Genomic DNA, 27853 nt, shown 5'->3' with positions numbered 1-27853 from the left:
GCCCTTCAGGAAGCCAGGCTGTGGCACAGCTGCTCTTTTGTGATGTCAGTACCTGAATCCCTAGGAAACACACTTCTTACTGGGGATCAGATTCTCAGTATCGTCCATTACTGGGATAAAGGAAGTGACCATCATGTATAGATCTGAATTCATAAGTGAGAAATCTCTGAGATGGCCTGGAGCAGGGGTATATAAAAAGATTGATTCTCCATGAATGAAGATATGACTGAACAAAAAAATTCTATTCATGGTTCATTAATTCTCTCTCTCTCCTTTTTAAATTTATTTATTTATTTATTTTTGGCTGCATTGGGTCTTCGTTGCTGCACGCGGGCTTTCTCTAGTTGCGGCGAGCAGGGGCTTCTCTTGGTTGCAGTGCACGGGCTTCTCATTGCAGTGGCTTCTCTTGTGGAGCACGGGCTCTAGGCGCGCGGTCTTCAGTAGCTGTGGCACACAGGCTTAGTTGCTCTGACGCATGTGGGATCTTCCCGGACCAGGGCTTGAACCCGTGTCCCCTGCATTGGCAGGCGGCTTCTTAACCACAGCACCACCAGGGAAGCCCTCATTAATTCTCTTATTTGCTAGGAGTTCTTACAAGACAGCCTGTCAGGATACCAATAATATTACTTGAACCTGTTATTGCAATTATCGGTTTCTTGTGGTGAACTATTTAAAAAGAATGGAGATTTCCTATTCGCCCTAGGACAAGAGAAGTTTTCTAGTGGAAAACACAGGCTGTGTTTGAGTGAAATGAGTCAGGTAAAAGTAACTTGTTGCCGTTCTGCATCGCATCTTATCTTGAGTGAAAGAGTTATCAAACATACATATTCATACGTCACAATACTGACTTGTTTAATCTGATTTTTGAAAATCTGTTTCAAACAGAGTCTCAGTCCAATCACTCCAATCAGTCTGATAGCGGAGTGTCTGATACCCCGCCGGCAGGACACGTCCGTTCCCAGAGCATCGTGAGCTCCATCTTCTCTGAGGCCTGGAAGCGAGGCACGCAGCTGGAAGAGTCTAGCAAGGTAAGACGCTCGGGTCAGGGTAGGGGGGATATTTGTAGTGTTCCAGGGGTGTAGCTTGTTGTTCCTTTATTAGGAATCTTTCTTGGCCTTATTTCAGTATTCCTTCTTTGCTTTGCCTCAGAAATGGACATTTGTGAATTGGCTCTGATGATCTAAGATCTCAAAAAAAAAAAAAAAAAACCTAGCAGTTTTATCAGTGGCTCAGGATTTTAAGAAATAACACTTTCCACTCTTAAATCAGTTTGGATGGAGCAACAACACCCTCCAGTGCCAATGCCTTAATTTTGTTCCAAAAAAGCTGCTAAGTGTTGATTATTTCTTTATTCGTTTTTAATTTAGTTTACTCAGACTCATTCCTCTATCTTCCTTTCTTTTATGCTTTTTGGCATTTCTCTGCACACTGATGAATTTTCTCAAATTATAGTTTATGTGGAAGGCTAAATTCCAATTAATCCCCTTAAAATTTAGGATCCCTGAGCCTTGCGTAGAAGGTTGTTCATTGACCCTGAAGGACACAAGTATAATTATTGCAAGACTATTTGAAAAAATAGAGAGGTTCTTTAGCCTGGTTGAAAGATACTGTATCAAACTGCCTCTGAAGTCCTGTGGGCGACCATATCCCAGCAGTGCTCTCCGCTCAGCAGGCAAGGGCACACACCATCGCAAGGAACCAGTAGGACACCCGGCCTGGCCATTTCGTTCTCACCCAGCAATCATTTTGATTTCTCATCATTGTCATTCTTGTCTGAATCACTTACATCAGTACGTTCATCAATGAGAATTAAGTGGCTATTTCCACTCAGTTTATTCCTTTATTTGCGTATGTGGTTGATCCACTGGACATGGAGAGAGTGGAGGGAGGTGTATGTAGCCCAATGGTGTGGAACGCTTTCTCTTAGAAAAATAAATATTTGAGAATTGGTTCTAATGACCTAAATTCTTAAGACACTGGCAGTTTAACTCCCTTATCAGAGGCTCCCACTTTTAAGAAATACTTCTTTTTCCTTCTCGTACTTAATCAATTTGAGTGGAACAGCACTATTTGGTGCTGGTAGTCCATGTATGTCGTAGAGAAGCCGGGTTTACACAATTCAGATACCAAAAGAAAAGTCCTTTACCTTACTAAACTTTTAATGGTGTTATTCATGTGCATTTTAAATTGTAGAACTACCCAGTTGTCATGAGAAAGGCCAAGGAAAGCAAAGGTCCACATGGTCTGTGACGAAGCAGTGTAGTCCGTCATGGCATGTAGTGTCAGAAAGACCACGAACCCTGCCATGCAGCAGTGACAGTGTGTTTGAGTCTTGACCCCCTGTGTGTTTCTCCTCCTGTTACCTCAGTCTCAGGTGCCAAAAGAGAAGGCCAGCACAGCTAAGGTCTACTACACCCCTGCAGCAGCCAAGACAGGGTCAAGTTAAGGTCGGGGGTTGTTCTTTGGAAACACATTAACCTGGGTGACTCCTGTAACCAGATCTTGCAGACTAATGCTTTTATTTTGATGTGCAATTATTAAAGGAACATGTGAATGTCCTGACGGGCATTAGAACTCAGCCCCATAATAAGCCTTCTAGTCTACTAACCTAAGCATTCTTGACGCTAATTAGATGTCATTCAGAATTGGAAACAAATGGTTTATCTTGGATCCTCATAGTTTGTTCAAAGAGCCTAAAAGTTATTAAGCCAAGAGTTCTTCCTCTGCTCTTTCAGAAGTACTTGAACCACATTCATGCATGAGTAGCTCCATGAAATAAATGACCAGATGTGGTAATTTGGGCAGTGCCAAGAGGGGCCTACATGGGCTGGTCAGCAAGTTGTTGGCAAACTCTAGCTCCTATTTCTAGGTACATTTCCTTTACTCTAGCCTTCCAAAGTTTCCTCTCATTTTCTTCTGGCTCTTTCTGTATGATATTTTTATGATCTTTTGCTGTAATGTTTATGAAGCATTTCTTTATGTATTTTCCAGTAAAACAAATGTAAAGAATACCCCCCCTTTACCTGCATTGCTGGACTTCTGTGCATGTTGGATGCAAGTGTCTCACACGAACGCGAGTGTGTGTGTCAAGCTCATTCATTCCTGTGTGACTGTGCACGCCTGCTGAACATACTCATACTCTCACGTGTCTGCTCACTAGCATCAAAAAGCCATCCTCATTCTTCGGGAGGCCCTCCACCAGCACTCCTAAACCCAGTTATGGCATCTGCTTGATGTGGATGCGGTCCTGGACTGAAAGGTGAACTCCAGCCATCACATCTCCCTTTGCCAGAGTCCGGGGAGGCGGGGGGTGCGGTTCCGTGCTCAAAGGCCCTCTAATTCGGGGCAGGGTGTGGAAAGCCAGAGGCAGAAATCAGAGGGCCCAGCACCATCCAGACAGCTTGTGCAGCAGGAAGTTTTCCCCAGGTTGTTAGGCAGTCTGGCTGCTTGAGAAGGTCGTTGGGTAAACACATTTTCTCCGCGCCCTTGTTGCCCAGGGAGTTAGATTTTAGCCTTCCCGACATTGTCCATCTTTATGATCACCAGCTGCTGCATCCTTTCATGCATGTCTCTGATTGCTTGCTTTTTAGATTGACGGTCAAAGCTTACCTCTGTAACTGTTGTGTTTGTTGTGTTTTCTCTCTCCCAACCTCCCTTTTATCCTCCTTTTAGGCCAGAATGGAGGCTGTGAATCGAGCCTACACGTCTCTCATGCCCCCTTTGTCCCCGCAGCCTAAGCCGCTCACCCCCTGCTCTGCCTCCCAGCCCTCGCCGCCCCTGCCGCCGCCGCCCCCGCCCCCGCCGCCACCCCCGCCGCCGCCGCCGCCCCCGCCCCCGCCCCTGCCCAGCCAGTCGGCCCCTTCTGCGGGCTCGGCAGCCGCGATGTTTGTCAAGTACAGCACAATAACCAGGCTGCAGAACGCCTCTCAGCATGCGGGAGCCCTGTTTAAGCCTCCCCCGCCTTCAGGGATTCAGCCTCCCTCCTCGACCTCACAGGCAGGGAAGCCTCAGATCCTGGTGCCGCCCGGCGGAGCCGTTCCCCCGCCGCCGCCCCCGCCGCCTGCCCCCACCCCCGGCTCGGCTATGGCCCAGCTGAAGCCCGCCCCCTGCGCCCAGGCCCTGCCGCAGTTCAGCCCGCCCCCGCCCCCGCTAAAGATTCATCACGTGCAGCACGCCGCTCCAGCGGCCCCTCCGGTGCCGCCCCCACCTCCTCCCATCCCTGCACCCTTCCCTCCCCAGGCCCCCCCCAAACCCCCTGTGACTGTGCCGCCCGCCATGCCACAGGCTCTGTCACCTACACCTCCTCCTCCCGTCCCCCCAGTGAAAAAGCAGCCAGCGCTTCCTGTGTCTCACGTTCCACCCTCTCCCCCTGCTCCTCCTGGCCCGGTCCCCCCGCCCACGCTACCCAAGCAGCAGAGCTTCTGTGTGAGGCCCCCTCCCTCTCCGCTGTCTCCGGCTCCCTCCGTGGTGAAGCAGTTAGCCAGCCAGTTCCCCCCGCCTCCAACCGCGCCCCCCGCGGAGGCGGCGCCCTTGAAGCCCGCTTCAGCCGCAGCAAACGTCGCCCCTCAGTCCCCGCCTGCTGTGAAAGCAAAGCCCAAGTGGCAGCCCAGCTCTACCCCTGTCCCTTCTCCGGACTTCCCTCCTCCTCCCCCCGAGAGCAGCCTGGTGTTTCCTCCGCCCCCGCCTCCGCCTCCGCCTCCGCCAGCCACACCCACTGCTGCCCCTGCCCCTGACAAAAGCGGATCTCCGGGCAAAAAGACCAGTAAGACGTCCAGTCCGGGGGGAAAGAAACCTCCCCCGACCCCGCAGCGCAACTCCAGCATTAAGTCCGGCAGCTGTGCGGAGCACCCTGAGCCCAAGAGACCCTCAGTAGACAGTCTAGTCAGCAAGTTCGCAGGGCCGGAGCCCTCGGCGTCTCCCGGCAAGGAGACGCCGCCACCACCCGCAGCGCCCCCCAAACCTGGAAAACTCAGTCTTCCCGGAGTTCTCCAGCAAGGGGGTGTGTCGGCAAAAGCATCTGTTCTGAGTGGGCGCGGCAAGGACTCCGTGGTAGAATTCCCTTCTCCTCCGTCCGATTCTGACTTTCCACCCCCTCCGCCGGAAATAGAGCTTCCTCTGCCCCCTGTAGACATTCCAGCAGTGTTCTCGGGAAGCACGTCTCCAAAAGTGGCAGTGGTTAATCCGCAGCCACAGCCGTGGGCCAAGACGTCGGTCAGGAAGGCCCCTCCGCCCACGCGACCCAAACGGAACGACAGCACCCGCCTCACGCAAGCCGAGACCTCTGAGCAGCCGCCAATGGCCACAGTCGTGCCACAAGTGCCCACCTCTCCCAAATCCAGCCTTAGCGTCCAGCCTGGATTCCTGGCTGACCTCAACAGGACACTGCAGCGGAAGTCCATCACGCGGCATGGCTCGCTCTCCTCCTCGCGCGTGTCCAGAGCAGAACCCACAGCCACCATGGATGACATGGCATTGCCCCCGCCACCCCCCGAGCTGCTCTCTGAGCAACAGAAAGCCCGTTATGGAGGCAGTCATATATCAGGCTATGCAACGCTGCGGAGAGGGCCGCCTCCCGCTCCCCCCAAAAGAGACCAGAACACCAAGCTCTCAAGAGATTGGTAGCTACCGTTGGACATTATTTTCGTGGGATCTGTAGTCAGTTCTACAGTCAGCTCACCTGATCATCTACGAATTCAGGCGTTCAGAGCCTCTTGGTGTTGCTGTTATTCAGGTAGTGTCCAGCTGTATGTGTGTACGTGTGCAGGTACACACATAGCTATACATAGGTAGTGTGTGTATGTATATATATGTATACATATATGTATATGTATATATATAGCTGAAAGTGATTCTATTTATTCTTTTTCTCTCCTAATCTGAAAATGGGTTTTGTGTATTTTGGGTGGCAGCGGCATGGAAGGGGATGTGTGTCCTGCCTGTCCCTTATGATTTCTATTATCTGTCATGTGGATTGGACCAAAAACTTCTGACTTATTTGGAAGGTATTTTATAAATGTCCATGCGCGGCCTATCTGTGCATGTTGTATATTATATATTAAGGATAGATGTATAACGTGCTGCTTCTCAGTTTGAGAAGACAACCAGAATGTTTGGTGTATCTATGGGGCTTTTGTGTTTGTTTTTTCCCCAGTTGGCTGAAGTTAGAACTGCTTGACTGACATTTCATTACTATACATAAAGGGGCACTTTAATCAGGAAAACCTCTCAGCTTCATAGAACCGGGTAATAGTGCAGTGTGGGGAAATTTTCAGACACTTATCTGTACGTGGTCGGTCGTGCATAGAAAAAAGTAAATACATGGTGTAACTAAACCATTCTAGTTGCAAAACTGTTGCCATGATCCCACAGGAATCTAGGATGTATTCTGTCACAGGTAAGCCCTTCGCCTGTAATACATGGATAATTAAGTACTATAATCCTGCATAGTTCTTTTTGTACTGTTGGGATCCTTTTCATGAGCTTGTGAAGCTTCAAGTTTGGCTTCATGATTCTTGCTTTGATTTATTGTAAGAGGGTATCCAACACGACACCCTTGGAATGCTATGTCCCAGTGTGTCTTTCGGTCACCAGTTACCTCCTTATGGTGTGTGCTGTAGGTAGATGCTGATACTAGGTGTCTGTAGACAATTGCTATATCAGGTGTACTCAAATCTTTGTCCGGTCCAGTATGTTGCATCATGATGAAAAAGAAAATCACCTTCTGAAATGTGTTTTTTTTGTATATTGCTCTCTAGAAGGATGGATGACTAGAAAAGAGAACAAAACTGGCCCCTGTGCAGCTGTCATTAATCAGGTTTTTTGTGGCTAGTAATGTGAAATACAAAGAATTCATTTAAGTGTGGGACTATCATAGAGGGAGGGGGGGAAATGAGTTTTTTGACAGTTTCACCCATAGCGACTGGAGCACACTAGGGTCCTTGCTTGTTGTAGCCTGGTTGTAGAGATTTGTCCAGGTTACCAAGTGTTCTGATGGGAGTTGTATAGTCCAAGTACAGTAAGTGACATTACATATTATGCATATGCAGTTTGATATAACATGGAATCATTGCTCTAAGGACACACTATAATTCTGTATGCTTCACACTATACTTCTAGATGCTTTTTTTCCCCTGTGAATTTTCCTCAGTACATGAGAGAAATGTGTATTGGCTCATCAATGTGTGATGATAAATTGACCGTCAGGTCAATCTCAGAGCTGCTCTTAAACCAGAGAATAAAAACTAGCCTCCCCAGCAGTGATGTGAGCACACCTTGTAATGAAAGTCTGTGCCTGTTATGAATAGGGATCACCAGTGCAAACTGCAGAAATCCCTGACACTATCCCATAAGGAAAAAGCGATGCCAGTACAGTGGGGCAGAGATAGTAAATAATTCAAGAATAAGCAGAGTTGTGCTATGTAAACAGGATTTCCCTGTAAACCCATTCTCCAACAAAGTACTTCATCATAAAGAGAGAGTAAGAGGCACCCCCAACTGTCACAGATGTGTGGTATACTCGTGTGTTTATAGAGCGATAAGAATATATACACCATCGTGCATTTAGTACAGCCCTGCTTCTGTAAAAGATACTTTTTAGATCTTTTCAGCTGTTCACAAAGTTTTGTGTGCTTGATATTGTTATGCTTATGAAGCGACCTTTAACACATCCGCGTTAAGCATGCACAGCAATTTGAAAAACATTTGAGTAAGACTGCCAAGCTCCACTGTGACTCATGAGTGAAGTGATTTCCCATTGTTTTCTGCCTGCAGCTTTATATTCTAAGGATCGCCCTATTTGTGGGATAAAGAGTTTCTAAGAATAGGAATCCAATGATATAAATATTCCTCACTAGGGTTTTTTGTGGTGGTGGTGGTCTTTTTTTATATGAAGGTGGGCAACTCCAGCTCTCCTTGAGGGAAAAAAATCACGTGCCCTCAGTCTTCATTCCCTCCCCATTTGAGCCCTAAGATCCAGCCTTTTTTTTCAGTGGGGGATTTCCCGGGCCTTCTTGCTTGTGTCAGTCCGGATGGTCGCCATCCTGAACTGATGCTTCTGATGTATGGATTTTCTGAAAGAGCAGACATCCTTTAGAACACTAGGGACACTAAGGAGAACAGGGCCAGAGGAGGAGCTGTATCATTTTTGACCCCAGTCAGTGGCTTGTTGACTATCTGACAACAGGCTGTTTCCCTTTGTATTTCTCCAAAGACAGAAAAGGCTATTTAATCAACTTTTTCCTGTGTGTGAAACAACTGAATCAACACAAAAGAAAACCCAAAATGATACTTTAGATACACTTCTAGTGTTTTACTCCCTAGTGGTTTTTTTTTTTTTTTTTTTTTTTTGAATTTGGATATTTGTTAGGATGTGATTTTGTGGGGGGTCGGGGCTTTGGAGATTACTGTTATTTTTGTACTGTTCTTCTTCCCTGGTGTGTTCAAGGAAAAAACATACTGCCAGATGACACTAGTACTGTGCCTTCTTTCACTGCCTTCTGCTCAGCAGGTATAACGCAGCAAAGCTTCTTCAGGTCAAGGAAGAAGATCTTGGCAGCTGTCTTGGCTATACCGAAAGATGAACAGCATAGATGAACTCGTCCTGCTGTGGAGGGCAGTGCAAACCAGGTGCCCATTAGAGCTAGTGACTAGATTAATTAGTGACACCCTTAACTTCTACCACATAATTTCAAAATTGGATCCAACCTATGCTTAAAGTTTTGGCACCAACTCTGAAGGGTAGCAAAGCCTGTTCTGGTTAGATTATTCTGTACTGAAGCTTTTACTACTCAAATGCATTTTTTTTCCTTAGCTGCTACAGAATCATACTCTTGGAAGAAGTAACTAACTACTACTGTAAAGGTTTACAGGTACCCACTTAACTGTAAATTGTTTTTTTTTTTATTTCTGGGGCTTTTTAAGATAAGACTTTTGACTTCAGAAAAGTTATAGGAAACAATTTTCATCAGAACATCTCACAGTAATGTAGACATGCTAATGTTTCACAGTCCTCTGACATCAAGGTGCTCCTGCCCGCTGACGGCACATCCTGTTAAGGAAGGGCTGTGAACTCTCTTGGAAGTCCCGTCTCTATGTAAGTTTACTTGCCACTGAAAGCAGTCCTGAGTTTATCAAGAAAGTTAATCTAAACAAAATGGGATCATGAATAATTCCAACAGTAACAACTCTGAGGTCAAGGTTATTAATAGCTGTGCATCCAATTAGAGTTTCATAAGCTCCTATTGTGGGAGAATACAACTGCTAATAAGTTCATGTCAAGGATGTAAGGCTACGATTAGCCTGAAAAAAACTTCAGGTAATGGTAGGGTTGGTCTGATTTGACTGTCAGGCCACCAACAGAACCCTTTGTCACCTTTTTTCCCTCAGCTAAAAGCAGTTTTATGTTACAAACACAAGGTGATTTTAAACAAGCAAACTAACATTTTCCTCGTTTTATGTATTACCAAATTTTTTATACAGTTTTCACATAGTTAAAACTTATCTCACAGATTTAAGTTCAGACCAGTTAAAACTGTATGACCCGGTGTGATTATAGGTGTAATGACTTGCTTTCAATAACATAGGTTTCATAATTTGGATTTATATACTTGATAAGAGGACGCCTCTTTCTAAAAAAATCACTTGAGATTGCAAGTACCTTTTGCCACTTGGAATTTTGTCTTATACACTTTATGTCATTGCATAAAGCAAGTTATTCCTAACCCTATAGGAATATGTGACCACTCACAAAGTTGAGATTTGATCCATGGAGAGATGCAAGTAGTGCAGAATTAAGTATCCCAATATCTTTTAAGGTTTATTTTCATTTAAAAATTGAATAGAAGATCATTGTTAACCCCTTTGCCAGACTCCCTCAAACTAAACAAGTGCTCGGTTCTTAATTGTGCCCTTGGAAGATCTATATGTAAAAGAAATCTGAAATTTAGCTGTACTATAAACTTGCTAAGTAAAAATAAGCTAAACACAATATACTTGATAAACACTCGAAGGAAATAATCTCCAGTTGGTTTGCTCTTTGCTTGTTGAAGTAATAAACCATTTAGAAGAGGAAACATCTGCTATAACCCCCAGTGCCTTGAACTCTTTTGGAGGATTAGCATTAAAAAAAAAAAAATCCAACAGGCAAACTTTGAGGTGCTAATGAAAGAGAAGGAAGGTGTTTCTAGTTTGTGCAGAAACAGGAAAAGTGATGGTCTCACAAGAGATGGCTTCATCTACCTAAACGGGGTCTGGCTGCTTTCTACCAAAGACATTTAGAGAAGCGAGTCGAGCCAGGGTGATGGTGAATACTACATATTTAAAAGATGGCCAAGTTCAGAAGTGAATGTTGATCATGGATGGCTATTAATACCAAGCTCATCATCGAAGCCTCAACCTCTTCTTAGGCAGAACATGCTTGTGGCACTTAAAAAAAAATGTGCATTTTGGAAACTGTCCATTGTTAAGTTTATTGTAACCTAATACCAAAAACTGCCATTTTTCATGATTACCACCTCCTATATTTTTCTCTCTACTTGTAAATAATTCCTCCTAGAAAATAAGCATTAACTGGAATGTTTCAAATGATTTTGCTTAATTTTATTATCAGCCACTAGTGAACTCCTTTTATAGAAATGTACATTTAAAACATTAGCTTCTGCTAAATGTCATAAAAACATTGTTTACTGTTTTAAAGAAAAATTGCACATTATATTTAACTGGGATTGCTCCCAGTTGCTGACATCTAAGCTGTGGGAGCTTTGCCATAAATAGATACAATGTAGGAATATACCTTATTAAAGCATGAAAAAGGCAAAAGGAACTGCATTAAAAGTACTGGATAGAAGACGTTATTCAGATGATTTATGCACAGCTCAGTAAAGATGAAGTTACAGTTTTTCTTGCAGCTTTGTAGCTATTATTTTCTTCTGCTTAAATGTACGCTCTCATTTAATTATGTGCCTTGCTCCCTGATTGTGCAAACCTATATATATATAGATATATATAAGAGATATATTCAGTACTACTGACCATGTTTTTGTTCTACTGCTGGATTAAGTTATTTTCCAAGTTACTCTTGCCAGTTACTGTCAGTAAACTATTGTAATGGCTTAGGACGGTAGTCATACAGTCAGTGTAATTTTTCAGCTATGTGTTTTCCTTATGTCAGCTTATCCAATCCTTAATAAAAATACATAGATTTCATTTAAACGTCAGAACTGTACTTGACTGTTTGTGGATCGGCACCACTCAGAGCCTGGTTTTGCTGTTTATATGTCAAGGTACCCAAAATAGAGAGGCTGCAACACGCACATGAAGTGTGAAGGTAAACAAACTATAATTTGATGTGTTCAACTGATGAGCCTGTAAGAAAATAACTTTTAAGATTTTTTTTCTTTAAACAACAAACAAAATACAACTAGGTACGAACTAGTACAAAAAGAGGTGCTTTTTGTTTCAAAGCCTTGTTATCACAATCATGTCTTGGACTGCCGTGTCTGTCAAGGTATGTATAAATGTGGATTCGAATGTATTTACAAATCATGTTATCATTTACCAAACTGGGGCAAAAAGAACAGAAGGTCTCCTTTTTTATATTAAAAGAAAAGAACTGTATGTATTTGGTGGAAAGTGATCAAAACCTCAGGTTCACTTACAGCAAAAATAGGGACAGAAAGTAATTAGTGCAACAGGGAAGGATTCTGTCTGACACACTTAAACTTACCACCTTAGAAAAGAGGTTACAGGAGTTCCCTGGTGGCCTAGTGTTTAGGATTCTGGGCTTTCACTGGTGTGGCCCGGGTTCAGTCCGTGGTCGGGGACCTGAGATCCCGTAAGCCACACAGCACAGCCAAAAAAAAAAAAGAAAGGAAAAAAGTTACTTGCCGAAATACATTCACAAGACATTTGGATATACTTCGTAGGATTTTATTTAGGCCAAGTTCTTAGTACACAGCAACAATTAATTTGAAATACAATTTCAAAATTAAAAAGTGAATGTTCCCGCAACTCATCTGGAGGTGGTTTAATGGCACACACAAAAAAACGTTACTGGCAACAGACTGCTCCCTCAAATTTTCCTACATGGGTTTTTACTCAACTCATAACACCAACCCTCCCTCCGGGAGCTAAAAGTATAACTGACCAGATCACAAATTGTTTACGTTCTTTTTTGTAAACCATCTTGTTAAGGAAAAGATGCATGGACACAAATATGATAAAAACTGTGTTTCCACAGAATTCTGAAGTTGCAAAAGACGTTTCCATTTTAATGTGAAAATAAGCTTTTTGTCTTTTGTTTGATTTTTTACAAAAAACCTCAAGATATTTAGCAAGGATCATTTATACACAGCTAGGCCCTGTCATTTGCCAATTTTTTTTTGAAGAATTATGAGATTCTCAAGAAATAGGAACAAAGATCAGCATAAAATCAACATAAGGTAATGAGCGCAATGCCTGTTTTAGAAGTGTTTTCTAAGGCTCTCAAATAAGGCTGTGCTGTGCTCTTTCCAGTGCCCAGACACTGTTAACATTTTAGCTACATACACCTTATGGAAAAGACCATTTGTACTGAGAGTAGTTATAAAAGGGTTAAAATGAAGATTACTTTCACTAATTAAGGCTACACTCAATACACTCCTTTAAACAACACTCTGAATGGTATTTATGGAGACATAGCATACCTTTTCAAGTATCTTCCTTAAGACATCCAGTAGAACTTTAAAAGAAACATACAACACAATTAAGACAGTTGTATAAAGAGTACCAGGCGCTGAGTCAGGAATTCTACCTTTGTTAACTAGCTGTTATTTGAAAAGGAAACATCTAAACCTCATCAGTAAAATGGGATTGAACTAAAATTTCTGAAATCTCACTATAGCTCTAAAATTCTACGACTCTAAATATAAATCACGTGAGGGAAATCATTGCCTTTAACACTGATCAGGAGTTCCTGGCCAAAGAAGTTCAGAAGCGAACAGATGGGAAGTGATGCAGATCCCCATTCTTTTCCAAGACGTAGCAACCACCTGCCAGTTCCTCCATCAAACACTTTTCAAAGGGAGAGGTGGCCTTCAGGACATGCCATGCTGTCTCCACTGAGGAGAAAAGGTGGCAAGAAAGTACCAAAGTACCAGTTCTTAATGCAGAAAGGTCACCTGCTAAAAGCAAATGAGCATAAGAGGATAAAAGCAAACTACTATCGTTTTGATGCCTCTCAAACAGAAAAATCTTCAGTAATATCAAGAGACTGCTGAGGAGCACAGCTACATTACAGAGACCACTGTGAAGACACACAAAACAGTCTCTAGCTGGGTAATAAACAGCGGCAGAAGGGGAAAAAGAAAGGGAGGGATGAAAATGTCTCACCCAGTGACTGTTACGAATGCAGCAAGAGTAGCAGGCCCTTAACCCTACTGTAGGAACAGGAGGTGCCCCTGGAGAAGATAGAGAGCAAGTAGCCAAAAGATAGGAAACAATGAACAAGACATCTTAAAGGTTTCATACGTATTTCAAACACAGCAGGCTGAATCTCTCAAGTCTAGATTTTGACACATTGACACTTGGTTTTCAATTTATTGCCTAGGCCATAACGTCAACAAGGAAGCATATTTTCATTTACATCCCTATGGCCTTTCAAATAGTAATACTTTAAAAAAGGGAACAAACTCTTAACCCCTCTCCCCCCCGCCTTTTTTTAAGGAAAAAGGGAGTGGACACAAGTCAAAAACACTTCAAGAGGAAAAAGATTCCCTCTAGCCTGATAAAATGGTTGCTTACTGGTCAGCAGATTTTAGACTTGGATCATCTTTGCCACAATATTATGTATCATGTAAGATTTCTGCACTCATTTAGAATTCCTACTACCAACCATCCTGTAGTGTATAAAAAGATAAATGGGGGAAACTTACAATAAAACAAATACTACCCTCACATACTATTAATAGCATGCAATCTATGAAATGTTACATACATTAAAAGTCTCCAATGACTTTAGGCCTGGCCCATCATTACACAGTATCCTTCCAAAACAATATATAGAATTCAAAACTATACAAAAATTTAAAATATGCAGAAAATCCAACAGGTGTTATTTTTAAAACAAAAAAATCACACACGTTAGTACTAAACAATAAAGGAAAAATCAGCTAACCCATGGATCCCTCTGCGGCAGGTCTTCAGTCTGAAGGACTTCACTGACGTCTTCTCGGTTCCCCAATCCAGCAGGGGTCCAACAGGCAAGCTGACCACCACCAACTCCTTTTGCACAATTGTCTTCCGGGCTTCTGTAGGTGTGAGCTGTGGGCACTATTTATTGGATTTCAAAATACCCTCTGCCTTATTAGTCCGGTAAGTTTTCTCAGCGAAAACGTATTTAAAAAACTCTGAACATCTAATTTCAAAACAGTTTTCCTAGTTACACACCAACACTAAGAAGAGTTTAACCTCTCCAAGTATAGTCTTGGTTGCAGCCATAATGAAGCTGAAGGCTCAGAAGACACTCAAGGGCCAGTACTTTGAAGGAAGACAGGGAATAAAGGGTGTCAAGGTGAGCTAACAAAGCATGAAGTGTAATGTGTAATGGAGGCAAGTTAATGAAAACTAAATTCAAAGTGCTAGAGAAATCTAAAAAGAGCTAACTTGCAGTGCGTGAGAAAAAAACCTGCAACCGTAAAACAAAAATCTTGATAGGAAACACTGTACCTGGGTCTCAGTTAAATGGTGGTAAGTTTTCTGCTCTGATAACAGATTCACAGGTGGAATATTAACTCTGTCTACACCATGTGAACTCCCTCACACCTACTACCTTCTTCATTTTTCAGTCAAGTTCCTCTCTCTGCACTACCTATTATGTTCAAGGCCCATGTCTGAAATATATGCAGCCTACCGCCTCTCACCTTTTCCCCAGCACTGGGAAGTCACCTGGCAAAGCTCTCTTCTGACCAAGTCACTGGGACTGGAAAGGACCCATGGTGGCTTTGGCCTGTGAGCTGGTTTATCATCACAGTATTCAGCTGCTGAGCAGCAAGGCCTCCTGGATGTTTTTCATTATTTCTTATACTGATTACAGAAGAGAGGATTAAAGCCATCTGCCTTCCAAACTCCACTGGATCTGCAGTTGTAATTGTGCAGATGAAAAAAAAAAAAAAAACCTTGACTAAGTATTTGGCCTTATACCACTTATCCCACTATTCTTAGTCTGAGAGGTAAGGTTCAAATCCTTACCAAGAGCAGCTACTTCAAAAGCCAATCACACAAAATCAGGGGAATATTTACCTTTTCTAAGTGAGTAAACAATTCAGCAGTAGCTAACACCTGCCATAACATTCAGAGAGCACAGCAGCAAGCCTTTTATTCCCAGTGACTGTCGAGACTTGAAAATAACTGCTATTAAAAAAAAAAAAAAACTTTTTCTAAATAGTGAAAGAAGTAAAGAAACAGTTGGTCTGACCTCTAAGGTCCTACTCCTCAAAACAGCACCTAAGGCAAGGGTTTAGGATGCACTTCTGCAGTTCAGCCTCTCTAGAACCTTAGGGACCCTCATGTCTACCTCTGCACACCCACTTGAGCGCACGGACCAGGCTGCACCCGTCACACCTCTGGGTGCACTGCCAGCAGTGGCAATGCAGTCTCACGCAGCAGCAGCGCAGTAGAAAAAAACCACCTTCAGAATGTTTGGAGACTCAAATCATTCTTATAATCTATGAACTAAGAAACATGAAGGGATGTAAGTCAGCTCAACACTAACTCACTTGGTGCACTCAAGTGCTGAGAGAATGCAGGAGTTACAGTGTTGAAGAGGAAATAAGCCATGTGAAACAATTATAAAAATGGTTATGTATGGTATTTAAATATTGGTTCCCCCTCCTCATCCAAGTGGAAGGAATTGTGGGGCTGGGGCACACCCTGGGCCACGAGGCTCACCACAGGCACTGCAGACCATCCAGTGCCACAGATTCCGCAGGAGAACTCCCACGCGTGTACAGTATTCCTGAGAAAGATCCCAGATTTCTTTTCTGAATCAGTTTTAACCTGATTTGTTTCACATAGTTATGCTGTTATACCTCTGATATATTCAGAAACCGTCACTTTATTTCAGTCCAAACAGCTCAGCATAGTGTAAGTGATGGCAGAAAGAGCCATTTGTTCAAACTCAGCTTGCTTTTTTGTTTTAATACTGAGGGATAAACGAAAAAAAACCCAAAAAACGTAAGTAGTTTTTGTCATTTGAATCCTTCATTCATTTCACTGGAGGGGAATCCCCAGGGCCTTTTGATAATCTGGGAAGACCTGACTATTCCTGTGCGGGAAACACAGCCTTGCTGAGCTTTACTCAGAATAATGCATGATAGACTCCACATAATTCCCAGGAAAGAGCCCAGTCACTCCATTCATAACTCCTTCATACCAACCATCGTCATTCTTCTTGATGACATAAATAATGGCTCCTTCCTGAAAGGACAGCTCATCTTCCTTGTCTTTTGTATAATCATAAATTGCCACAACTAGAGGGGGGAAAAAAAAGGATATGAAAAAGAATAACGTTCCTAGAAAGGTAGAACCAAATAAATGAGTATCTATCCTTCCCGAACTTCTACAGCACTTCAAACACAGTGACTTTCTAAACACAGGACCCTCCCTGCAAATTCTGTTTTCTAATACCCAGTCCTGCACAGTGGAATCCATCTTGAGGTTAGGTTCAAAACTGTATAAATGGCCAAAAATAGTATTTAGTCACACTTACTGTTCAACAGTCTCTCTGAAGAGATACAATCCCAGAATAGGGAAAGATGGCTGTTTCTTCAGTTGAGCCTGTGTTAAAGCACCATATTATGTAAAAACATGTACCTTTAAACATTAGAATTAGACGAGTGCAGTGAGATACACTAGGAGAGGAGAGGCCAGTGAGAAAATGAGAGAGACTGAGGGAAGAGCAGACTTCCATCTGCTTTCTCACACTTCCTAGAGCCTATGCCCATTCACTGAGAATAGTGGTTGAATTCCCACAGGTTATATGTGTGAAGGACGGGCGTCTACTATATATATTCTTTCAAAACACATGCTGCATTATGCCACCAATTTAACATATCCACAGTAACAGACTAAAAGTGTTAAGAAAACCAAGATACCTGTAAGCTCTCCTATGATTTTCATTACTTAAATAACTTGGTAAATGGGGCCTTTCAATGATATCTGGGACAATCTCTGGTTCCTAAGTGTTACATTTTCCTCAACAGTTTAGTTAAATTGGGATACCCTATAACTTGCTCAGATCCACTTGAAGGTTTATCTTTTTCATGGAAAGATCCTCTGGACCTTTATTATACCACTCAGAATTTCACTCAATAAATCTCCATCTATCCATTTTAAGAAGCATATATTGACTTTGTTTTCTATGCAACCTTAATCCTAAATAAATAATTAAGAAACAGAAACTAAAACAGGGACTTTTGATATAGTGCAATTTGTTCCAGTTAATTTGTTCCTGGCCTGCTTTAAGTAAAATTCAACAGCTTTCTTAAACTCTGAATATTTGCCATTACAGTGATCTAGGATGCCAGAAAACACTTTAGAGGGACCTAGAAAGAGTTTAGTGTGTACTTCTAACACCTAAACAGATGCAATTAAATGACATACAAGTTTAGAGAGAATACAAGATATGTAGAATACCTAGTATTTCTAGTCAATGTAGTATTTTTTAGCTTTTTTGGAGGGTGGTTGATAACATTCTTGATGCTTATAGAAATGCAAACCCGCTGAAAAGTAATTCACAGGAGAATATCCCCAAGTCCTGTTAGTTCAACACCTTCTAAACCTCTCAAACCCGAACACTTTTCTCCATCATCACACTCACCGCCTTAATCAGCGCAGCAGTCTTTAAACTGGAATACACACATCACTGTGGGGTACCTGAAGATTTTCTAAGCAGCATGAGTGACAGATTTTACAGAGTTTCCTTCTAGATCCTCAACTTTTATAAATCCTGCATCTGGGCCTCCCTGGTGGCGCAGTGGTTGAGAGTCCGCCTGCCGATGCAGGGGACGCGGGTTCGTGCCCCGGTCTGGGAGGATCCCACATGCCGCGGAGCGGCTGGGCCCGTGAGCCATGGCCGCTGGGCCTGCGCGTCCGGAGCCTGTGCTCCGCAATGGGAGAGGCCACAGCAGTGAGAGGCCCACATACCGCAAAAAGAAAAAATAAAAAATAAAAAATAAAAAAATAAATCCTGCATCTAAATCTGATCTGCTGGAGATGACACCCTCTGTCAAGAATCAGTCATAAAAGTTCTCATTTCCTGTTTATCTTTCTCCTACTTAACAAAAACACAGTGACGTACTATGCTTAAGTATGAAACGCCCTGAGTGCCAAAGGGACAATTCAGAATACCAGTGTGGTATTAAGAAAGAGAGTTACGCCACTGACTATCCCAACCTTTTTGCAACTTAAGTGGCTCCCATTCTTTTGCTTTTAACAAAAGTTAAGGTGGACTTTAATGGGGTTATCAGATGACACATCATATAAAACATGATTTTTAAAGATAGAACATTATTTGATTTTTGGCAAATAACTCTGAAGGATTTAAAAGAACTGACAATGCTGCATGAAAAATAATTCCATTTGCATCTATTTATTTATGTGAACAAGGTTTTCAGCTGAGGCCCTAATCTCTTGCTTAGAAAGATACCCAACCTGGTCTTTCCAACTCCTATTTTTCTTTCTTTCTAATGCACACTACACTATTATCAAGTATCTTTTTTCCAAAATTAAAATCCCCAATACATGGGAACTTAACATTAACCTACTTAAAATCTTCCACAATTCCCCTCTACTATCAGATTTTTTAAAAAGAAAAAAATTCAAAACACCTCAGCCTGGTATTCAAGGCCTCCCATCATTATTTGCAACTTACTTCCCTTCCTACACTCTTAGCTCGCCCACTCCCTCCCTACAACCCACCCAGGTCCCCGCACAGGACATTACTCACCATGCCCTTTTGACTCAGAGGATTCCCTCTGACTGGATGGCCCTTCCTATCTCTCTCCTCTGCCTGAGAAACTCATACTCATCATTCAAAGCACATCACATATACCATGTCCTCTGAGAAGCTTTCTGGACTCCCCAGATAGAATTAATGGCACTGTTCATTTCCTGACAATCATTAATGGAGCATCCATTCTGATTTTTAGAGATACAAAGATGAATAAGACAAGGGACCGTCACAGTCTTGTGAGGACAGAAGTGTTATCTGATAAATTACCATACACTGTTTACGCTTCTACCAAGAAGTTATGTCTTTGAGCTAGAAAAACACAAGAACAGATGGCTTGATAGAAGAAAGGGAAATAAAACAGGCACTGACAAATAAGTCAATTTGTCACAAATAATTTAACGCTAGTAAACGTTAGAGCCAAGACTCAACTCCAGGTCTGTCAGAGTACAAGCTTAAGACAATGTTAAGAATGTGGACTCAGGAGTTATGCCACCTAGTTCAGATCCCAGCTCTACCACTTATTACTTTACAGACCATACTTAACTTTCCTAAGCTGCTTTTTACTCAGCTGTATAATGGGTATTATAATAGTGCCAATACCTCAAAGCATTGTTAGATTAAATGAGGCAATGTACACATGATACAGGGCCGTGTGTATAGTAAACATTCTATATACATGTTAGCTGCTTTTATTACCATTAATAACTATTATGATATACTGACCCCTGTAACACAAACATCTTCTGTCATATTCTGTAACATAATAAATTATTTTGAGCCTCAATTTCCTAGTTTTCAAAATGGGGAAACTAACTGCCTTACATATGTAATAAGTCTTGCATCATGCCAGGCACATAATAAATAAAAGAAAATATCTTTTCTCTACCCAAGTTAAATAAAGATACTTACATATACAAATCATCTCCACTTGGCTAATAATCAAGGGTTAAGATAAACCTATGCAGTGGTTCTCAACCTTGGAATTATCTGAGGAACTTTAAAAAATTCTGATGCCTGGGTCCCATGTCCACAGGTTCTGATTTAATAGGTCTGGAAGTGCAGACATATTAAACATTCCCTAGGTGACCCTAATATGCAGGCACAGTTGAGAACCAGGTCCGAAGTCTAAGATAGCAAAATAAGACATGAGGCAACAGCCTCAACATTTATGCACACTCAAACAAAGAGCAATCAATCATAAGCTGAACACGGTTATTTCTGTTTTGCCAGAAAGAGTAAGAAGGAGGTTATTTGATTTTCATGTTTTAAAAGATTTGAGCTTAACAGAGATTAACTTTGAAAAATATCTTAGGAAACAACTCAGGCATTTTCTTTTAAACTTTAAAGAGTTATTTGGACTGAAAATAAACTTACTTTCCTCTCTTACAAATCTCTCCAGATTTTAACATGTTCACCGAAGAGGAGATTTTTAAGAAGCAAATCTCTTCATTATGCTTTTCTCTTAAGGACTCACTGAGCTGGTTTTTCAGAGCTGAAAACTGTCATCACTTTGTCCAGGACAGTGTTAAAATCAGCTAAGGAATCTGTAAAACATGTCAATGTCCAAGGCCATTGGACATTGGTACCCTAGTGTACCTTGGGCTCTCTTTTTTTTTCTTTTCTTAAAAGCAGCTTTATTAAGAAGTAATTTAGACGCAAAACACAATCACTTAAGTGTATATTCAGTGAGTTTTCACAAATGTATGCACCTGTATATGTGACAAATGAACAACTTCCACCACAATCATTACAATGGCCATTATTCCAAAGTTTCCTTATGCCCCGATGTAGCCACTATTGGTCCCCCCAAACCACTCATCTTCTAAATTTCATTTAGATGGAATCAAAGTATGAGTCTTTTGTGTCTAGATTCTTTCATTAGCATAATGCTTGATATCCATCGATCTTGCTGTATGTACCAGTAGTTTATTCCTTTCCATTGCTGAACAGTATTCCATTGAATGGATGGATAGCCCACAATTAGCTTATCCATTCACCAGTTGAAAGACGTATACGTTGCTTCCAGTCTTGGCTATTATGAATAAAGCAGCTATGAACAATCAAGTGTAAGTCTTTGTGTGAACATACATCTTCATTGCTCGTAAATAAACATCTAAGAAGGGACTGCCAGACCACCTGGTAAGTGTATATCTAACTTCATAAGAAACTGCCAACTGTTTTCCAAAGTGGCTGAAACGTTGCATTCTTACCAGCAATGTACACTGTACCAGCTCCTGTTTCACCACACTTTCTCTGACACTTGGTATTATCAGTGTTTTTAATTGTAGCCATTCCAGAGGGTGTGTAGTAGTAAGTAGTTTGGTTCATTGCAGCTTCACTTTGCATTTCCCTGACTAATAATGTTGAGTATCTTTCCATGTGCTTATTTGCAATTCATATACCTTTTCTGATGAAGTGTTTCCAAACTGTTTTTTTCTACAAGTTGTTTGTCATCTCCTGAGTTATTTTGCAAATATTCTTCCCAGTCTATATGGCTTGCCTTGTCATTTTCTTAACACCATCGTTAAAAAAGAAAAGTTTAATTGAATGAAATTCAATTTATCATTTTTTCTTTTAAGCTTCATGTTTTTTAATGTGCTCTCTACAAAAAGTTTCCCCTAACCCCAGAACACACAGATTTTCTCCTATATTTTCCTCCAGAAGTTTCATAGTTTTACATCCACATCCAAATACATTTCGAGTTAATTTTTGTGTATGGTGAGGTAATAAGGGTAGAAGTTCATGTTTTGCATATGGATATCCAGTTAACAGCACTATTTTTGAAAACACTATCCTTTCCCCATTGAATTACCTTGCACTTTCGTCAAAACATATGTGTGGATCTTTTTCTGGATTCCGTCTTTTTTTTTCTGGATTCTGATGTATATTTCTATACTTATACCACACTGTCCTGATTACTGTAGCTTTATACTAGAACTCTGAAATCAGGTAGTTTAAATCCTCCAACATTAGTCTTGTTTTTCAAAATTGTGTTGACTAAACTAGGTCTTCTGTATTTCCATTTAACTTTTAGAATCCCCTTGTCATTTTCTGTAAGAATGACTGCTGGAATTTTTATTGAGCTAGCATTCAATTTATAGATCAATTTAGGAAAAACTGTCTCTTAACAATAATGATCAAAAACATACTTTATTTATTTCAATTTATTTAAGGCCTTTATTAATTTCTTTTAAGTTTTATAGTTTTCATCATACAGGTCCTGCATATATTTTATTAAATTTATCCCTGGAAATTCCCTGACAGTCCAGTGGTTAGGGCTCTGAGCTCGCATCGCCAAGGGCCCAGGTTTGATCCCTGGTTGGGGAACTAAGATCCCACAAGCCACGCATCATGGCCAAAAAAAAAAAATTTATCCTGAAGTTTTCATATTTTTGATGTTATTACAAAAGGTATTATTTTGTAAATTTCAATCTCTAATTGTTTGCTGCTAGTATATAAAAATGCATTTAATTTTGCAAATCGACTTTGTAGCCTACCGTCTTGCTAAATTCGCTTTTTAGTTCTACCAGCTTTTTTGTAGATTCCTTAGGATTTTCTACATACAAGATAATATCTTCTGCAAATAAAGATTATTTGATATTGTTCCACATATCTGTTGCTGTGTTTTTGGTCTTGGTTTTTTTCTCTGTGCCTCGTTTCGGATAGTTTCTAATGTCATATTGTTAAGATTGCTGATCTTTTCTTCTAAGTGTCACTTCAGATACTATATTTTTCATCTCCAGAAACTCTATGTTTCTCTTTCTCTTTTTTATGAAAATATATTCTGCTTCTCTCTCATGTGCATGTTTTCCTTTGCCTTCTTGGATATATGTGGCATTTATAATAGGTATACCCATGTCTGGTAATTCCATCATCTTGGTCACTTCTGGGTCTGTTCCTATTGACTGGCTTTGCTTTTAGGTATGAGTTATATTTTCCTGCCTTTTTACATGCCTTGTCATTTTTGACTGGATGCTGGTCACTATGAATCTTACTTTTTGGTGTACTGGATTTTGTGGACTCCTTTGAACAATGCTGGGTTTTACCCTGGAACTCAGTTACTTGAAATCAGTTGGATGTTTTCAAAGTTTGCATTTTAACATTTATTCGGGCAGTTCAGGGCAACCTATAGTCTAGAGCTAATTTCGCCCCACAACTGAGGGGACACACTTTTGAGGCCTCTTCTCAATGCCTTGTGTAATACAAGGTCTTTCTGTTCTTGCTGGTTCAGGAACATGAACTATTCCCAGGCCTGTAATTTCCAAGACTTTTTCTGCCTACTCCTCTCTGATTGTTCTTTCTCCAATCTCAGGTAGTTTCTTCACATACATGCACAGATCAGTACTCTGTCAAAGATTCAAGGAGACCCTTCTGCAGATATCCGGAGCTCTGTCCTTTGTCTTTGAGTAGTCACCTGTTCTCCATGGTCTCCCAAAACTCTGTGATCTCTTATCTTCTCTACTCAGTGAGACTTCCAGGCTTGTTTGGGTTCCACCTCCTTGCACTGTGGCCTGGAAACTGCCTCTAGATAGCAAAGCTAGACAATTAAGGGCTCACCGTATTTGAGTTCCTTCTTTCTGGGACCATAGTCCACTAATGCTTGTTATCTAATGTGTGAAAACCATTATCTTTTATATTTTTTCCTGGATTCATTCCTAATTGTTTTAGGAGGGAGGGTAAATCTGATTACTGTTGCTCTATGTTAGCCAGAAGTGGAAGTCCACTATTCGTTTACATAAGCTCCCCAGGTGATTCTAATGTGCAGTCAGTTTTGAAACCCAGTGAGTTAGTAGCTTTAACTTTCTTAACAGAAAATTTCCTTCAAGACAGCACACATTTCTTCTGAGCTGACTAGTCCTGATGACATTTGTAAGCCTGTGTCCCAAAAGTGTCATATGATGGTTAGCTAATATATTCAGAGAAACTTTTCACCAAAAGAAATGCCAAACACCTACTCTGCAAAGAAACTGAGAAACCATATTCTTTGGAAGAAAGTTTCATAAGGAGATACTTAAACTGGAATATCTGATATAAGATGCCACAAAAGAATGCTTTAGGGACTTCCCTGGTAGTTCAGTGGTTAAGAATTCGCCTTCCAGTGCAGGGGACGCGGGTTTGATCCCTGGTTGGAGAACTAAGATCCCACATGCCGCAGGGCAACTAAGCCCACGTGCTCTAGAGCCCATGCGCCACAACTAGAGAGCCCACATGCCGCAACTACTGATCCTGTGCGCCACAACCAGAGAGCCCGTGTGCCACAACTACTGAGCCCTCATGCTCTGGAGCCTGCGCGCCACAACTGAAGAGAAGCCTGCGCGCCACAACAAAGAGCCCGTGTGCCTCAATGAAAGATCCTGCACACCACAACGAATATCCCGCATACCACAACTAAGACCCGATGTAGCCAACGTGAATAAATAAATAAAAATTTTTTTTAAATGCTTTCCAGCATGGGAGTAGGAATAACATAATTTGGAAAAATCATCCTCTTCCTGAGTCATTCCAGAAAAAAAACCTATCTTTTAAAAATTTTTGCCTTATAGAAACCATTCATAAAAAGCATGTTCAATGGGAACAACATATAATCATCAATAAAAATCAGTCACAGGATTTTACCTGTGTGACTTCCAAAATCATGAACCTTGTAAACTAAATTAATTAAAATATACAGGCTAATACAGGCCAAACTTTACTTATAAGTAAAAAATAAATAAGATTCTCTTCAGTACCAGCAAATTTCATTTCTACGTACATAGAGGTTTCTTCCCATCCTTCCAGATATCCCCCTGAAACTTACCCTTTTCCAAGTAAGACCTCGGAGCCCACGGGGGGTCCTCTTCAGCATAAGGATCACTATACTCAACCACGGCTGCCTCTTCCTCTTCGTAATCTTCTGGAGGAGGAGGTGGTGGTGGGGACTCATCAAAGACTGGTTCTTCCACAGGTGGTGGTGGAGGTGGTGCATCTGAAACTAAGAATGTATCAAGCTGATAACAAAACTACACATCATGCAAAGTCCAGTGTTTCCTATCCAAGCTTCTATGTTCATGGAGTATAAACCTAGACTTGAAAATAATAATCTTTCAAAAAATAAGTAGGCAAGAGAAGTGTTCCCACCAACTATACTGTTCCAAATCCCCAAGCTTGACTTTCTCCTCCCTTTGGGTTAGTGCTGATGGATGCTGAATAAAGTTTAGCAAAATGATTACTATTTTTTACTTAAAATGTTCCAATTACTCAGCACTTTATAATACATTATTTCATTTAATCTTTACCTTGGGAGGTGGTGTTTTTAATCCTCATTTATGGATGTGTAAACTGGCTTTCCAAGATTAAGTACTCCAACAGTAAGTGGAAGAGCAGGAATTTGAACTCCAATGCCTCTTATCTTAAAAGCTACACTATTATGGAATGAGATCAGTTCAACAACTATAAAGTCATGTTTCATTATTCATTCAAAAGCATCAACTGAAAGCCTACCATGGCCAGCTACTATGCTCAGCACTGGGAATACAGCAGTGAGCGAAAGTCATGGAGACATGGACAACAACTTGCATTTATAATTAAGTGCAGTAAGTGCTTTAAGTCATCATGGAAAACAGAGCAGTAGACCACATCTCTTATGTGGGTCAGGAAAGGCTTCCTGGAACCTGAAGGATGAGTAAGAGTTAATGGCCCGGGGTGGGGCTAGATATTTCACGTCAGATGTAAAGGAAAATAACAAATACAAAGGTAAGAAAGCAGGAGCCCTTCAAAGAGCTGACCAAAGTTCAGTAGAAAGAGGCATGAGGAAGCTTAACAGTACTAAGCAGAAAGGGCCTTGTAACAGTTTGAACTCTATCCAAAGAGCAATGCGAAGCCAGAGAAGGGTTTAAGAAGAATAACAGAATCACAACTGCATTACTTAGCCCGGTATAACTGGTTCCAAATAATTCCAGACTTCTTCCAAACATCATATAGAGTAAAAAATTTCTGCTACCACAGAGTTATCTTCAAAATAATGTACTTGAAAGCTATAAAGATCATTCCAAAAGATAGGTATATATCTTTCCAAGGTGAGTGTTTTGAAGAGGGACAACATTCATTTGAATGTATAAGTCCTGCTATGTCTGTAAAATCAGACACAAGCTCACCTCATACACAAAGTTTCTTATTTTTATACATTTTGTAGGTGAGAAAATGTATATGACTATGGAAAGAAATGAGAAAAGATCATCCTAAAAGGTAAATATTGCACACTGTGGTAAATATTGGAGGTGCTCATTGGGGTACCTTCCAATAAACAGAGGTAAAATAGACTATTTTCCGAAATTAGCAAACAGAGATGCAAAGGCACCTGAAAGAGACACTGAGCCCTCAGGACAATACGACTGGATTATAACCAGTTAAAATACAAGAAAGAAATGTGTCGATACAAAGGGAGCATTTAGTCAGCTATGGAAGCACATAAAAAAGGAGGGACTCAAAGTGTCTGCTCTGTGTCAGATGCTATACTAAGTGCTGGAGAAATAGCCAGTGAAAAAAACAAGCAAAAATCCCTGCTCTCATAGAGCTTACATTCTAGTATTGGCAATGCCCATTTCCAAAGGAGCAGGAGTCCTAAGAAACAGAATGCAAATATTTCTATCCCACGGTTGAGGACATCCCTGTTATGAGATGCATGCATTAGGCAACATCAGCCTGATGACATTATCTCCTTCATTAGTGTAATTCCCCTAGTTCAGATTCCACACCCGTTGTACAGCCTTATGATTGTGACATGGTTCCTATGTAGACTGCTCACAAGAAGAGAACTCATCTGTCATACAGACTATGTTCACTGCTTTAGCAATTCCTCACTAAATACAGATACAGGCCTCCTGCTTTGTAGACATCAGTCTCCTCAGCTTCCTTAACGCTTCTCTAGGAGAAAACTCGACCTGTCAATACAATTAGTTATCTGATCCTGCATGATTCAACACCAGACCACAGGCCAGCTTAAATTCACTGCCAATCTGTGAGGCCTCTTGGGAGACAGACTGACAATTTGGTCCCCTGGGACCCACCATGGCATGGCCATTTTTACACCTGGAATCACAGGATTGGAAGAAGATTCTCAGGCCGGCCACAAAACCCTAAAACTCCAGTGACAGACCACTAATTGTCTGAGCAACCCAGAGAAAAGGGTGGGATATCCGGCGATTAAAGAGCACCTCCTCAATTAGACGTGATCTTTCTTTTTACATGTGCCTTATTTTATATTTATTTGTCTTATCTTCACTACCAGATTTTAAGTTGTTTGAAAGTAGAGAATTTCATCATAATTATTTTATCATCCACACTAGCTGCTCATACAATGACTGTTCATAATATTCAAGTATCTGAAGTATCAGTGAATGAATGACTATTCAGCCAATCATATATAAATGACATTTTATGCCTAGAATCTGATCTACAGCATAAAGAAGACATAAACTTACTATTTTCTTGGACTCTGGCCACAAATCCCATTAAAGGTAACTGAGGAGTTACCTGTAGGATGGAGGGAGGAGGAGCAAGAGATACTGCAAAAACAAAAAGGTGCGGAGGGTAAGGGGTAAGGGCAAGTTACATTAAACGGAAAGGGTAACACAATAAAACAAACATATAAGGAGGGAAACCACTATGCATAAACATTTTACAAGCTATCTTAAGGATCCTCTTCTGAGGGATAACTCATTAACACACAAAACAAAGTATTAGGGAAGTTTTAAAAACTTACAACAGGAAGCATTTATCATATACAGATCTATTCTTACATACAATGGCAAATTATCTTTTCATGTCAATAGCATGTCTTCTCAAAAAAAGAATTTCTTCCGATTACCATGAATAACTTGGTTTTCTGAA

The 27853-nt window shown here is 41.2% G+C and overlaps 2 protein-coding genes across 14 annotated transcripts in view; one reads left to right on the top strand and one right to left on the bottom strand.

Annotated features, from left to right (window-relative positions):
• The window catches only part of RAPH1 (Ras association (RalGDS/AF-6) and pleckstrin homology domains 1), a 90284-nt gene extending 79076 nt beyond the window's left edge, over positions 1-11208 (top strand). For 4 of the 5 annotated variants that reach the window (XM_081241921.1, XM_081241919.1, XM_081241920.1 and 1 more), the window contains 2 exons: positions 886-1028; positions 3673-11208. In XM_081241921.1, the coding sequence (XP_081098047.1) occupies positions 886-1028; positions 3673-5622 (2093 nt within the window). In that variant the 3' untranslated portion in view covers positions 5623-11208. The other variant, XM_081241923.1, reaches the window with a different exon arrangement.
• A 701-nt stretch (positions 11209-11909) lies between these two features.
• ABI2 (abl interactor 2) overlaps positions 11910-27853 on the bottom strand; it is a 96528-nt gene continuing 80584 nt past the window's right edge. For 2 of the 9 annotated variants that reach the window (XM_081241930.1, XM_081241929.1), the window contains exons 8-11: positions 27445-27528; positions 24783-24956; positions 16406-16502; positions 14202-16174 (exon numbers count right to left, since the gene is read on the bottom strand). In XM_081241930.1, the coding sequence (XP_081098056.1) occupies positions 16093-16174; positions 16406-16502; positions 24783-24956; positions 27445-27528 (437 nt within the window). In that variant the 3' untranslated portion in view covers positions 14202-16092. Of the gene's footprint in view, positions 16175-16221; positions 16503-24782; positions 24957-27444; positions 27529-27853 lie in introns of those variants that run through there. The other 7 variants (XM_081241932.1, XM_081241931.1, XM_081241925.1 and 4 more) reach the window with 4 other exon arrangements.

Source organism: Mesoplodon bidens, assembly GCF_964165515.1.
Source record: "Mesoplodon bidens genome assembly, chromosome: 8".
NCBI lineage: Eukaryota > Metazoa > Chordata > Mammalia > Artiodactyla > Ziphiidae > Mesoplodon > Mesoplodon bidens.
Note: the sequence above shows the minus strand (reverse complement) of the source record. Positions and strands in the feature narration are given on the sequence as shown.